Source organism: Phycodurus eques, chromosome 5 (assembly GCF_024500275.1).
Source record: "Phycodurus eques isolate BA_2022a chromosome 5, UOR_Pequ_1.1, whole genome shotgun sequence".
Lineage (NCBI taxonomy): Eukaryota > Metazoa > Chordata > Actinopteri > Syngnathiformes > Syngnathidae > Phycodurus > Phycodurus eques.
In genome coordinates, this window is record NC_084529.1 from 684,229 (window position 1) to 696,267 (window position 12,039).

Below are 12,039 nucleotides of genomic sequence, written 5' to 3' on the forward strand. Positions count from 1 at the left end.
TGGATATGCGTCTCATGAGTATGTGGCGGGCCCAAGCTCTGCTAACATGTTTCAGATTTATGTAGCAATTCAACCAACTGCTTGTGTTCATCGCTTCTATTTTCCCCCTGACTGCAGACTCGATGGAGGTTGATACGAAAACTGAAGGCATTCATGATTTGCCTCTCCAGTAGATGCTTTGCCCTCAGTTTTATATATTGAACGTATGTTTGTGATGCTGTGGTGCGTGTGTGTGTAAATAGAATAAATATGCAACTGTATGTAGAAATGCAGGCAGCATTAGCGTCGCACATGTAAGCACCGCGCCATTTCGTCAAGCGCGCAGCGTGTGCGACTGAACGGAACTTACGCTCACCCCAGTTAGATTTGTACAAAGTCTTGAAGTGAATGCAAGCAAGCTGGGCCTTCCTTCTGAGGTCAATGTCAAATATGTTCCCCCATCCCAAGAGGTAGCTATTGTCCCTCGGGGGCTGCACTCGCTGGTATTCCCGACAGGAGATTGGCACCAGAATCAGGGGAATTATACCCTGAAGCGCACTCCCATTAATGGAATGTCAACCCGTCCGCGGCACTGTGACGGACCGTGACAATTTTACAACTCACCTGTTCATTGGGCAAACAAATTCCTTTTAGGAGGTGGAGTGCAATGTTGTCGGACGACTGAAGACTACATTAGCTTAAGATCCTCACGTGCGTAGCGGCTCCCCAAGGTATTAATCTCCTTCGGATTTTGACTGCGGCACATATTTTATGGAGTGTTTCATTGAGGCCTATCATTTTTAGCGTGCGGGTGAAAGATTAAACATCGATGCTCTCCATGTTTAATTCCATCACTCGCCTTTTACAAAAAACCCAAAGCAATTTTTCCTCTTCATTTCCAGATCCCAAGCCTGAGCCACAGCGTCATCTCACAGACCGGTTTCCGGGCAGAATACAAGTCCACGGCCGGCCCGACAGTCTTCCAGAAGCCGGTCAAATTCCAGGTGGACATCACCTACACGGAGAGCACAGCTGCCACCAAGGAGAACGGCATCTACTCCGTCACCTTCACCCTGCTCTCGGGTTAGCGTGCTGCTCGGTCACCCTCCATCCAATCCGTGTATTGTATCTGCAAATATCATTCTTTCACAGCGCTGCACACATACAAACATACAAACAACTACCGACACTATTTGCTATGTGTTGACACAAGTAAATAGCATACTGTCATGAAAACAATTCTATTCTCCTAATGCAATTTACAGTTTGGGAGGAATGCACACATTCTACAACAACAACAAAACAAAAACAAAACAAACACATTTCTTCATGGAAAAAACATCTGCCAGCCTATCAGCAAAGAAATATACCAATGACAATGTGAATATGTTGACATTTATTCACCCTATAACAGCACTGCGTATTATTACATATCATGATGATAATACGAAATTCATCAAAGTACAAATATTCTCAGTGAAATCTAGTAGGGAGCATGTTGACTTGCATTTCTGCCTTTGAGTCTCATGGTGTTGTGAGTTTGAATCTCTACTCAGGCCTTCCTGCCTCGTGTGGAGTTTGCAATTTATCCCCATGATTGTGTGTTTTTTTTTTTTTTTTTTTTGTCTCTGGAAGCAACGTTTGCAAAATTGGCACCTGGCGAGACCTTTTTCCGTCACAGGCTGCGGTTCGATTCAGTTCGGTCCGCTGCAGCCCGCCGAAGAAAGTTTGACTGGCTTTGCGCGAACGCCTACTCTCGGAGCAATGTTTTCATTAGTAGTGGGAGCAGCACGCCTTACGCTGAATGGTTTGTCAAGAACAGACCCTATTTCAAGAAACCTAATACTAAAACAATTTTGTAACAACTCTCCAATGTCACTGACATTGTCAATAAAAGCAGAGCATTATTGTCTTTCTAAAATGCAGATTTTCGATGCATCGGGCATTTTTCTTGTTTTTAATCTCATTCCGCAGGTGTACCTAATGTGGTCTGTGTGCGCGATCCGATCAATCATTGTACAGTATATATGAATCCAAAAGCTACTTTATTTTTAGCCTCGTCGCTTGTCTTTTGACGTAGTACTGTAAATATCTGACAACCAATAAAGTTATTTCCTAAAAAAAATAACATGTTGGCAGTGTGGGACAGACAACATGTAAGGCCTGAATCAGACGACGAGACAAATTTGCTCGTTCACGATTGCACTATGTCAGACTACTGCAATAGAATCTTGTCTTCCGATACCACCGCATCCCGTCTTTTACGGTCTCTGGGCTTTATCTTGTCAACGCAAACGCAACCGGAGGCATTGGTTACCGTGGTGTCGACAACAATAGATTGCGCAAATCTAGTGTGTGTGTGTGGAATAAAATAAGGAGAAACGTGGTGGTCATCACCGATCATCGGGAGAGGATGTTCATTCACCGATTGCTTGAGGTATGTTCACGTACTTTAAATACGATACGGCTCGCAAGTAGGCAACAAAACGTACTGTAGCCGTGCAAACAAGTGCTCGCAGTAAAGGTTGTGGCGTAAACATGCCGGCGTTGTGTCGAATCATGCGTTAAAGTTTCGGTGCGTGTGAAGTAATTGAATTACATTAAGTTAGCACCCATTATTTCTGTAATGTTGGTTTGACCTGACTGAAAACTTAAACTTATGTCAGTGGCCAATTCTTGAATGCCCCTCAGAGGTCATTAATGCTTTACCATTTGTCTCAAATGCGAGACAATAAATATTTGTGAGTATACAGTACACGAGTATTTAAACAGACACCTTGCTACATCGTTTTTTTTCAACTCTCTGGTCGGTGATTGGCCCCAAAAAGGCTGCTCGTGTAAAGCCCAGTTTCCAGTTGTGTCGTCGATATGCTCTCAGGGCCCCCTACAAGTCGGTCACCAGCCAGCCACAGCTAGTAAGGGGCCCTACGTAGGGGTTTCCCGACACGTTGTCGCAGTCGTCATTGTTTTGTCATCGGTGTGGGCAAACGGCAGCCGTCTCTCGGGACCCGCTTGCCCGCTTGCACCCTCTCTGCCCCGCGGTAACACACTGCGCACACTATTTGATTCCCCTCTCTGCACATCTGCCCTGCAATTGGCTGGGCACCCGTATAGGGAGTACCCGCTCTCAAGCTCAACACTTTCCGCCTCCCACCACACTTGTGCACCCTCAAGCCAGCGTTCTGTTCTGTGTCTGTGTTTTAGGACCCAGTCGGCGCTTCAAGCGGGTCGTGGAGACCATTCAGAGCCAGTTGTTAAGCACACATGACCAGCCCGGAGTCCAGCAGCTGTCTGGTAAGCAGGATCGCCTTTTCGCACCCCCTCCTTTGAACGGAGCCCAGCAAACCTCACCACCACCTTCACAGAAAGACTTCCTCCTCCTCCTCGTCTCTGCTTGGCACGTTTGCCCTGGCGGCATTCAAAAACTCTGAGGGTCAAAATTTGGCCCGGTTGCCGAACGGCGAAAATTTCAGGGAAGGTACGAAACGGCCGTTCACGTTCTTATTGAGGCTTTGTCACCATGGCAACAGCACCTGGGCAAACGCGCCGCGCCGTGTGCTCGACTTCCAAGTAGATGATTGGTGAGCGTGTTCTGCTTCACGTGGGATTTGTTGCACCGTGTCTCATTAGTGAAATGTTTGCTTCTGAGTAGCTGATATTCTGGAAGAAACCGAGAAACAAGACTCAAATAAGCGCCTGAGTCGTCCTCTTCTGCTCTCAGCTTCTCTTGAAGCCTCGGTTTGTCTCACTTGACATCCTTGTGGCCGTGGCTCTCCCTGCTGGTGGGATAGGGAACACATTCAACAACACATCCATCCATTTTCTACCAGTTTCCCAACCTTTATTGAGCCAAAGCACATATTTATTTCCATGACAAAATCGTTGTGGATTTTCTGGTATCTGCATTGAGCTCGGTAATTTGTCTTCATTCAAGGAGCAAAGCGCAGCAGTGTGTGCAGTCACGCATTTCCAGTTTCCCAGGACGCAATTTACACAGACATCGGTGTGACGTCAACGCTACGCGGGCAGTTCATGCGAGTTCACAAAAGGACATGTGGGTATGTGACCCTGTGAGACTCAAATCTGGAACGCAGGACACTCGTCCCGTCTCAATTGTCAACCTTGAGAATGGCACGGTTGAAAAGGAATATAACCCATTCATACGCCCGCGTCTCTATCATTTATGGTCACATTCGTGGACATAAACAACGCACGAGCAATGGCCACGATGAACTGCACAGACCATAAAACAAAAAGACAAAAAATCAAATGCTTATATTTATTTATTTATACAGTGGAGGAAATTATGATTTGATTCCTCACTGATGTTGTAAGTTTACCCACTGACAAAGACACGAACGGTCTATAATTTGAATGGTAGGTTTATTTTAACAGGGAGAGGCCAAATATCCAAAAGAAAATCTGGAAAATCACATCAAACAATTCATTGAGGAAAATAAGTATTTGAGCCCCTGTCACAACATGACTCGATCGCTACTTGGTGGCCAGAACGCAGGTCAGACGTTTCTTGAAGTCCATCACCAGGTTTGCGCACACCTCGGGAGGACTTTTGCACATCTTGGCAGATCCTCTCCAAATCCTTAAGGTTTCGAGGCTGTGCCTTGGCAACTCGAAGCTTCAGCTCCCTCCACAGATCTTTTTTTTTTCTTTTCCCCATGACCCATTTTAGATTTTCTGGCCGAGCGAAGGAGCTTGTCAACCTGTCGCGGTACAAGGCTCCATCCATATATCCCACGATGTGGTGAAGTCGACCTGTCCCCCTTTGCAGAGAAAACACCGCCACGGCATAAATGCTTGACGGTGGGGATGTTGTTCATGGGGTCATAGTCTGAATTCCTCTTCCCCTAAACACGGCGAGTCAAATTGTTTCCAAACAGCTGGATTTTCTTCTCTCGTCTGACCACATGACCTTCCCCCAATCTTTCTCCGAATCATTCAGGTGTTCATTGGCAAACTTCGGACGGGCCCGTGCATGTCTTTTGAGCAGGGGGACCTTACAGGCGCTGCAGGATTGGAATCTATGACAGCGTAGCTAGTGTGTTACCAATGATTTTCTTTGTGACCGTGGTCCCAGCTGCCTCGAGGTCCTTAACAAGCTCTAGTTTGATGCCTAACCTTTCGCATCATCGCCGATTCCACCCCGCCAGGTGAAATCTCGCGACGAGGCCCAGTTCCAGTTCTTTGGTCTTGCCCATGATGGAGAGGTTGGTGTATGATCGATTAATTCTGTGAAGGGGCAACACGTTGTGATAGGCGCCTTTCGTACAGCTAACAAATTTAGATGAGAAGTACTTTCTTAAAATGAGAGAACCAGAATTCTTTATTGTGGGTAGGGGATCAAATATTTATTTCACTCAATGAAATGCAAATAGATTTGAATCTTTTTTTTTTTTAAATGTGATTTTCTGTATTTTCTTTGAGCTCTTCAGTGTCACGGTTGTGAGGACCGGGGTTCAAATCCTGGCCCCGCCTGTGTGGAGTCTGCATGTTCTCCGGGTTTTCTCCGAGTAGTCCGGTTTCCTCCCACATACCAAATGAATTCATTAATTGAAGACTCTACATCACGGGTGTCAAACCGGTGGCCCGGGGGCCCGATTCGGTCAGATGATTCGCATCATTTTATGCGGCCCGGGAAACGAAACGTGGATGCACATCATCCACTTTGTGTTTCCTGCTAAAATACCAAAATTGCAAATTGTTTTCACTTTTAAAAATATCGCGATATTGCAAGCATTTTTGTTTTGTTACCGATCCTCTTTTTAAAATAAATCAAATCAAACTGGTAGTCGAACAAACAGTTTTTACTGGCTTCTGATTTCAAAAGTAGTTATCCATCAATTTGTGCGGCTGGAATAATATGAGGCGATCGTACCTTCAAATGGGTTCACAGCCGTAACGGGCCTCCGAGAGAAACCAGAACTACGTTGCGGCCTGTGACAATAATGAGTTTGACACCCCTGCTCTAAATTGCCCGTAGGTGTGAATGCGCGTGCGAACGGTTGTTTGTTTCTACGCGCCCTGCGATTGGCTGGCGACCAGTTCAGGGTGTAGCCCACCTCTTGCCCGGCGTCAGCTGGGATAGACTCCACCATGCCGGCAACCCTAGTGAGGAGAAGCGGTATGGAAATTCTGTCTCTCGCTGTGAAAATAGACCTACCGTTAAAATTAGAATATAATTTCCCTCAGCACAGCTCATGATTTCTGACGGCTTTGTACAAATTGTCCTCATTAGGGTGACCGGTCAATTGGAGCCTCTCCCAGAGTCGGTGTACACCCTGGACTGGTTGCCAGCCAATCGCTAGGGACATATAGGCAAACGACCGCTCCCACTCAGATGCACTGTATGTGCGAAGCACTATTTGACTGTTGTGCCAATTTCTTGAAATTTGTCCCATTCCATGTGTTGTCTAATACTCCCTGTTAGACCCAATAATGGCGAATGTTTTTACCATATTTGCAATCCATACTGTAATCTACGAGCGCACGCCTGCAATATGGCGTTGAATTGGCTCAGCGGTCGTGGGCAGCCGTAAGGATTAGCGGTGATATCTTAAAACGCGTCTCCAATTAATAGACAAATGAGAATCCCTTCCGTCCATCCATTTTCCGCACCGCTGATCCTCACCAGGGTTGCAGGAGTGCTGGAGCCTATCCCAGCCAACTTTGGGGGGGGAGGCGGAGCACTCCCTCAACTGGTCACCAGCCAATTGCAGGGCACATACAAACAAACGACCATTCGCACCTACGGGCAATTTCTACATTCTGCATTCAAATATAGATGACATTTCTTGTCACCACTAGTTGGCGCTATATGCATAACAATATGTTGTCATACATATGCCTTCAAGACATGACTCGCATTTATACACGTGAAGTTTGGGAATTGTCAGACCATGTGGAGCAAATTCGAAATCCGAAAATGGAGGCCCCTCCCCCTATAGCAAAATTACGAGCTTTCTTTTTCTTCTTAACAATGGACAAGATCTCCCTTTACATGGACATTTAGCATACAGGAGGTGAAGACGTCGTGTGTGTTGTGCGTCAGTAGACGACTGAGCTAATCGACGCCGGCGCAGCATTTGTGCCCCCGGCGGTCTCTTTCCTCCCCCATGGTTCCTTTCCTTCCCTCGCCCCCGTGCGCCTCGAGGGAGTAACTCCTTTGCCGTAATCCAACACCTCTTTTCAGACGAGAAGAACGGCCAGGTGCCATCCAAGCGCTGCCCCTCGCCCGCGCACGCCCGCAGACACGAGCCGGAAAACAATACCGCCAAATGTCCGCTCGTCAAGTTGACGTTACAAGAGGAGTCGCTCGATCAGAACTAGACAGACAGCCGAAAACCGTCACCTCGTCGACTTCATCCGTCCCGCCTTCATACATCTCCCCTCCTTTCTCTGTGCTGCTTAAGTTTGTGCTAACCTGACTTGTCTCTCATCCCAGGACTTCTTCAGAAAACCTATTAAGTCCCATCCCATCCCTCCCCACTGATCCCCCCGACGGCGGACATGCACGCGGAGGACCGCTTTGGAGAGGTTTGGGTTACCATGGCAACAGAGCCTTCATGCAGACTTCTACCTTCATCTCTCCCCACCCTGTGTGCCCGGACAGTAGAAGTAGATACAAATACCTTTGGTGTTGACCTTCACCTTCACCCTTCACCCCCCCCCCCCCAATACACACCGGGCACTGGGCACCCTTGCCTCAGAAAATAACATTTTGCTGAGACTCAACATGCATGCATACCAGCACATGTCCAGTATGCACACTAAACTCTGGGATATATTAGTGAGAAGAAGAAGAAGAAGAAGATGCAAGCAGGAGCCAGAGAAGAGCCGACACGGACGCTCGCCGGATTGTATTTATTTAATATTTTTTCCTTTTATGTGCATTCTTTGAGAAGAACTTTATCCGATATACCATTCTGACTTTATCCGATATACCATTACTGCTGCAAATGAACTGGAACTGTGATTTCAGAGAGACGTGTATGGGTGGGCGGGGGCGGTCATAACAATTGCGGACGGGCGGTCGAGTATCTGAAAATGAATGATTTATTCCGTTGGACAGACCGCTATCATTTCTGATGTACAAAGTCAAAGAGTCGTCTCGTTGTGACATAATGTCTAGGTAGCCAATAAGAAAACTCATCTGCGTATTTTTGGCCCCATGATCATTTTTGTCTTTCAATGTTCTCTGCGGCACTTTGTCTTCAGTTCTCCATCCTGACCTCTCACACTTACTTACCAGCAGTAGGAATAGAAGAACATACAAACATTATAATGTGATACATGTGCTTATTTTTATATTTTTGGCCCTTATTTATTCATCTCACATTGTCATTTCCTAATTTATTATAACTTGACTATTTATATGAACAAAGCTGTTAGGTCAGTTGAATGTTATTTATTATTAGCCTCTTGTGTGTTTGTAAATGGGGCACCATTTGAAGAAAAACAAGATCTAATTTTAGCTGAATGATGATGAATCTTTTTCTCAATTATGAGGGGAAAGATCATTCTTTTGGGGGCGGGGGCGGAGGAAAAAAAAAAACATAGCCGTGATTTAAGAATGTAGACTTAGCCTCTTTTTGGAGAGAGGGAATGCTCTTTTCTTGCTATTTGTCAGTTTCTCTATTATTGTTTGCATAGGCTGGGCCTGAGAAAGATAACATTGATCCACAGATGATCTCTTTGTAAATAGACAGTTGGAAATGGGGTTGATTGTCTTCTTTACCATGCTGGGGATTCCTGCTCTATACGTTTAGCTTGTGTTGCTGTGTGCATGTCAAACACGAGCTTTTCTTTGCATGGCTTTGGTGTAAATGTTCCACCCCGATCAGTCGCCACAAAACTACCTTTTACATTGTCTGACCTTTGCTCACTTTTGACCCTGGCTTTTATTTCTAGCCTTTTTGGAATGTTTTATTTGTTCTTTTTTTTTTTAATCTCTCCACCCAGCCGCCGATCTTTTCCTTCTCCTCTTTATCTCGCGCACAACGTTTTTGAGCAACCCCTCCTTCGACCTGCCTCGCTCCGCGGAGGACTCGGAAGTCCGAGCCGTCCGATGTGCGAGTACAGAAGGCAGGAGGAGAGGATATCAATACTTAGAAATACAAAGCAATACCCTCGTGTCAACTCTCCTTTGTTTTCTACAAACGGATAGCAAAACAGCTCAGAGGACAGTCGGTGATTCAGCGAGCCAGAGCGGGAACTAAACCGACTGATGTAATCCCCGTATAACATAACGACTGTGAGCATCATCAGTATTGAAAAAAAATAAAATCGTTCAGTTATGGTGTCTTTCTTTTTCTCCCGTGAACACGTTTGAGGCGAGTACGCAGCATGTGCTGCCGTGTATTTAGTTACTTAAAAATTACATTCCATAAAGACAATTAGCGTACACCAAGTGTATATTTATTAAAATATTTTCAAGACCACTTTTTTGAAAAATCCCATATTATGACTCTGTCGCTACATGCTACGTGTTCAGCCTCTCTACAGCTAATCTTAAGTGATGAAAAATGGAAAGACCCTGTTAAATACTCGTCTCCCCCCCCCCCCCCCCCCCCCACCCTCATTAAATACAAAACTCAAAGTGTGGATTGTGTGGTCACTTTGGAGGAAAGGAAGCAAAACGCATGTCGCCGACCTCCTTGTATTCTGTATCATTTGTCCAGCGTGGCCTCCCTCCTGTGCTTCAGTCAGGAGAGCTGCTGAGCGGCAAGGCAGTTTTGCCCACGAGGGGGCAGCAGTGTCTCACAGTTTCACTTGTGTTTCTTTTCCACAAGAAGCTTCCCGAGCACTTTCCATACAAACATTCCTGACACCGCAAATAAGTCCAAGCGATGTGCTCAGCTTACATCATCAGTCACTGTGGTGGTTCTACATCGCACGCATGTCGCACGAGAAGACCGCGTGCTGTTTTCTGCACGTCGTCCGGGCGTCCTCACACCCTGGAGGTGACGTAGAGCGAGCGTAGCCGACGGGCCAGAGTGACCTCCAGCTCCTCCAGGGGTGATTCTCCCTGGTTGAGGGTCAGCGTGGAGGTGGAGCCGTTGCCTTGTCGGCATCCCAGCAGCAGACACCTGAAGGTCTCCCTCTCCATCAGCGCGGGCATCTGCTGCAGGAAGTAACCTTCGCAGAAAGAACTCAGCTCCGCTGACCCGTGAGCCTGAGACAAGACAGCGTCACACAACGGTATGTCCTCTTTCTTTACAAAAAGCATGCGATACAGCGAGGATCTCTGTGCGCGGGTTACCTTGGCGGTCTTGTAGATGCCGACGGCATTATCCAGGTCGATGTGCCGAGAGCAAATGAGCTCGCAATGTCTTTGCAGCGCTCCCAGCTGGAACACGCAAGCGGCCGACAACAGCTGAAAGAAAGGAGAAGACTTTTTAAATCCAATGCGCACCCAGGAGGTCAAAGAGTGAAAAGGTTCAATGCATTTCAAGGGCGATCTTTGCAATGGTGCACCGATGTAAGGAGTGACACATTGGACGGTGCCCTTTTGCACTGTTGCGTGCAACTTTCTCGGACGAAATGGAAATTGTTCAAGTATGATCATGCTGTGATATGAAAAGAACGCTCACCTCTAACAAATCGGGCACTCTGGTTTTAAGTGACTCCGTCCCTCCACAGTACAGGTACGACATCATCATCTGCATACATGTCAAAGTAAGTCCATCATTAAGTCAGATTCATCGCGCTGCATTCAAACGACTGACTTGAGCAAGTCGATCGGTCACCTGGAAAACATTATATGTCACATCGCTGATCTCAATCTCTTTTTTGGCAGTTGTATCAGAACCGGAGGATGCCAGCAACGATTTGAATCTGGAAGAGCGTGAAAGTCACAAATGTGTCGCTAGCTCAGGAGCGCGCACAAACCGACCTGTCCGAGGCGGTGATGAGCAGGACTCTGTGGCCGTAGAAGGGTTTGCCTTCCACCGAGAAAGTCACATCGGACATCTCCTGGTTGTTCAAGAAGTGAGGGTCTACGGGGAAGCGGAACTTTATTGGGTGCATTGTTTTCTCAGGTTTTCCGTTGGGGGTTTCTCTCTCTTGACTGAGCTGCAACCACGGCAACTGTGACGGTGTCATGTTATTTTTGTGTTTCGTCGTACAGCGCGTCCATGGAACCTAAAAAGTCTCAAATGATTCTTTCCCAAATTAAAGCCTGGATTATTTCTTTGTTGAGTGTAGACGATGTACCTTTAGCTCATTTGCATTAGTAATTGCGAACACTGCAAATATATTTGCACACTTATTGTAGATAGAATTGGAAAAAACACTATTGCAACATTTCTTAACGTACTGTGACATAATAATGAGCCCATGTAGGATACTCCCAATGGTACATTTTGGAAATGAGAGGTCTTCACTTTTGATTATCCTTTCGGCTAACGCATCAGTCCGACGTTTGCTGTAAATCGGCACTCTACAAATACAATTGTCCAGGCTTGATCACTCGCGTAATATCGCAGCGTCACCATAACAATAACGTCCCACCTCTTTTTGACCGTGTTAAGCAAACCTGAGCCTCGCTTATCTTTGTAAGGAGTTCTCGTGCTGGATGTAATTGGACTTTGCAGGTCCACTTAATGTCGTAAAACCAGAAGAGCAGAGCTCGTACCCAACTGCGCCGAGAGAGTCGCCTTCATCTCGGGGACGGCAGGAAGAGGAGCGGGGCCAAAACAGTGACTAAAGATCCGACACAACTGTTGTATGATGGCATCACTCTGTCAAGAGAACAATAACAGATACGTGAGGGCGATCAGGCAAATATCAGCTTTGTTCCGTGCGGGGGGCAAAAGGTCGCGGCGTACCTTGGCGGTGCGCAGGATGCCGAACATGAGGGGAAGGCCCACGGTGAGCAGCTCCTCGCAGTAATCTTCTTCTCGGATGGAGGTGAACTCTCTGAGGAGGGACAACGTAACGCCCGCCCTGGACTGCAGCTGGGCGCAGCGCAGGGACTCGAGCCACACGTGCAGCTTCCACTGAACGCCTAGCGACAGCGAGGGGAGAGCGCGGCATTACGCGGGC

General features: G+C 46.9%; 2 protein-coding genes across 10 annotated transcripts in view; one reads left to right on the plus strand and one right to left on the minus strand.

The window, feature by feature from the left end:
- brsk2a (BR serine/threonine kinase 2a) overlaps positions 1 to 9,563 on the plus strand; it is a 179,483-nt gene extending 169,920 nt beyond the window's left edge. For 5 of the 9 annotated variants that reach the window (XM_061676596.1, XM_061676601.1, XM_061676603.1 and 2 more), the window contains 3 exons: positions 882 to 1,062; positions 3,184 to 3,273; positions 3,914 to 7,275. In XM_061676596.1, the coding sequence (XP_061532580.1) occupies positions 882 to 1,062; positions 3,184 to 3,273; positions 3,914 to 4,053 (411 nt within the window). In that variant the 3' untranslated portion in view covers positions 4,054 to 7,275. The other 4 variants (XM_061676597.1, XM_061676604.1, XM_061676600.1 and 1 more) reach the window with 3 other exon arrangements.
- abtb2b (ankyrin repeat and BTB (POZ) domain containing 2b) overlaps positions 9,555 to 12,039 on the minus strand; it is a 40,599-nt gene continuing 38,114 nt past the window's right edge. Inside the window, exons 11-17 of the mRNA XM_061676595.1 lie at positions 11,823 to 12,001; positions 11,630 to 11,735; positions 10,889 to 10,991; positions 10,743 to 10,830; positions 10,587 to 10,655; positions 10,256 to 10,369; positions 9,555 to 10,168 (exon numbers count right to left, since the gene is read on the minus strand). Coding sequence (XP_061532579.1) covers positions 9,944 to 10,168; positions 10,256 to 10,369; positions 10,587 to 10,655; positions 10,743 to 10,830; positions 10,889 to 10,991; positions 11,630 to 11,735; positions 11,823 to 12,001 — 884 coding nt within the window. The 3' untranslated portion in view covers positions 9,555 to 9,943. The remainder of the gene's footprint in view (positions 10,169 to 10,255; positions 10,370 to 10,586; positions 10,656 to 10,742; positions 10,831 to 10,888; positions 10,992 to 11,629; positions 11,736 to 11,822; positions 12,002 to 12,039) is intronic.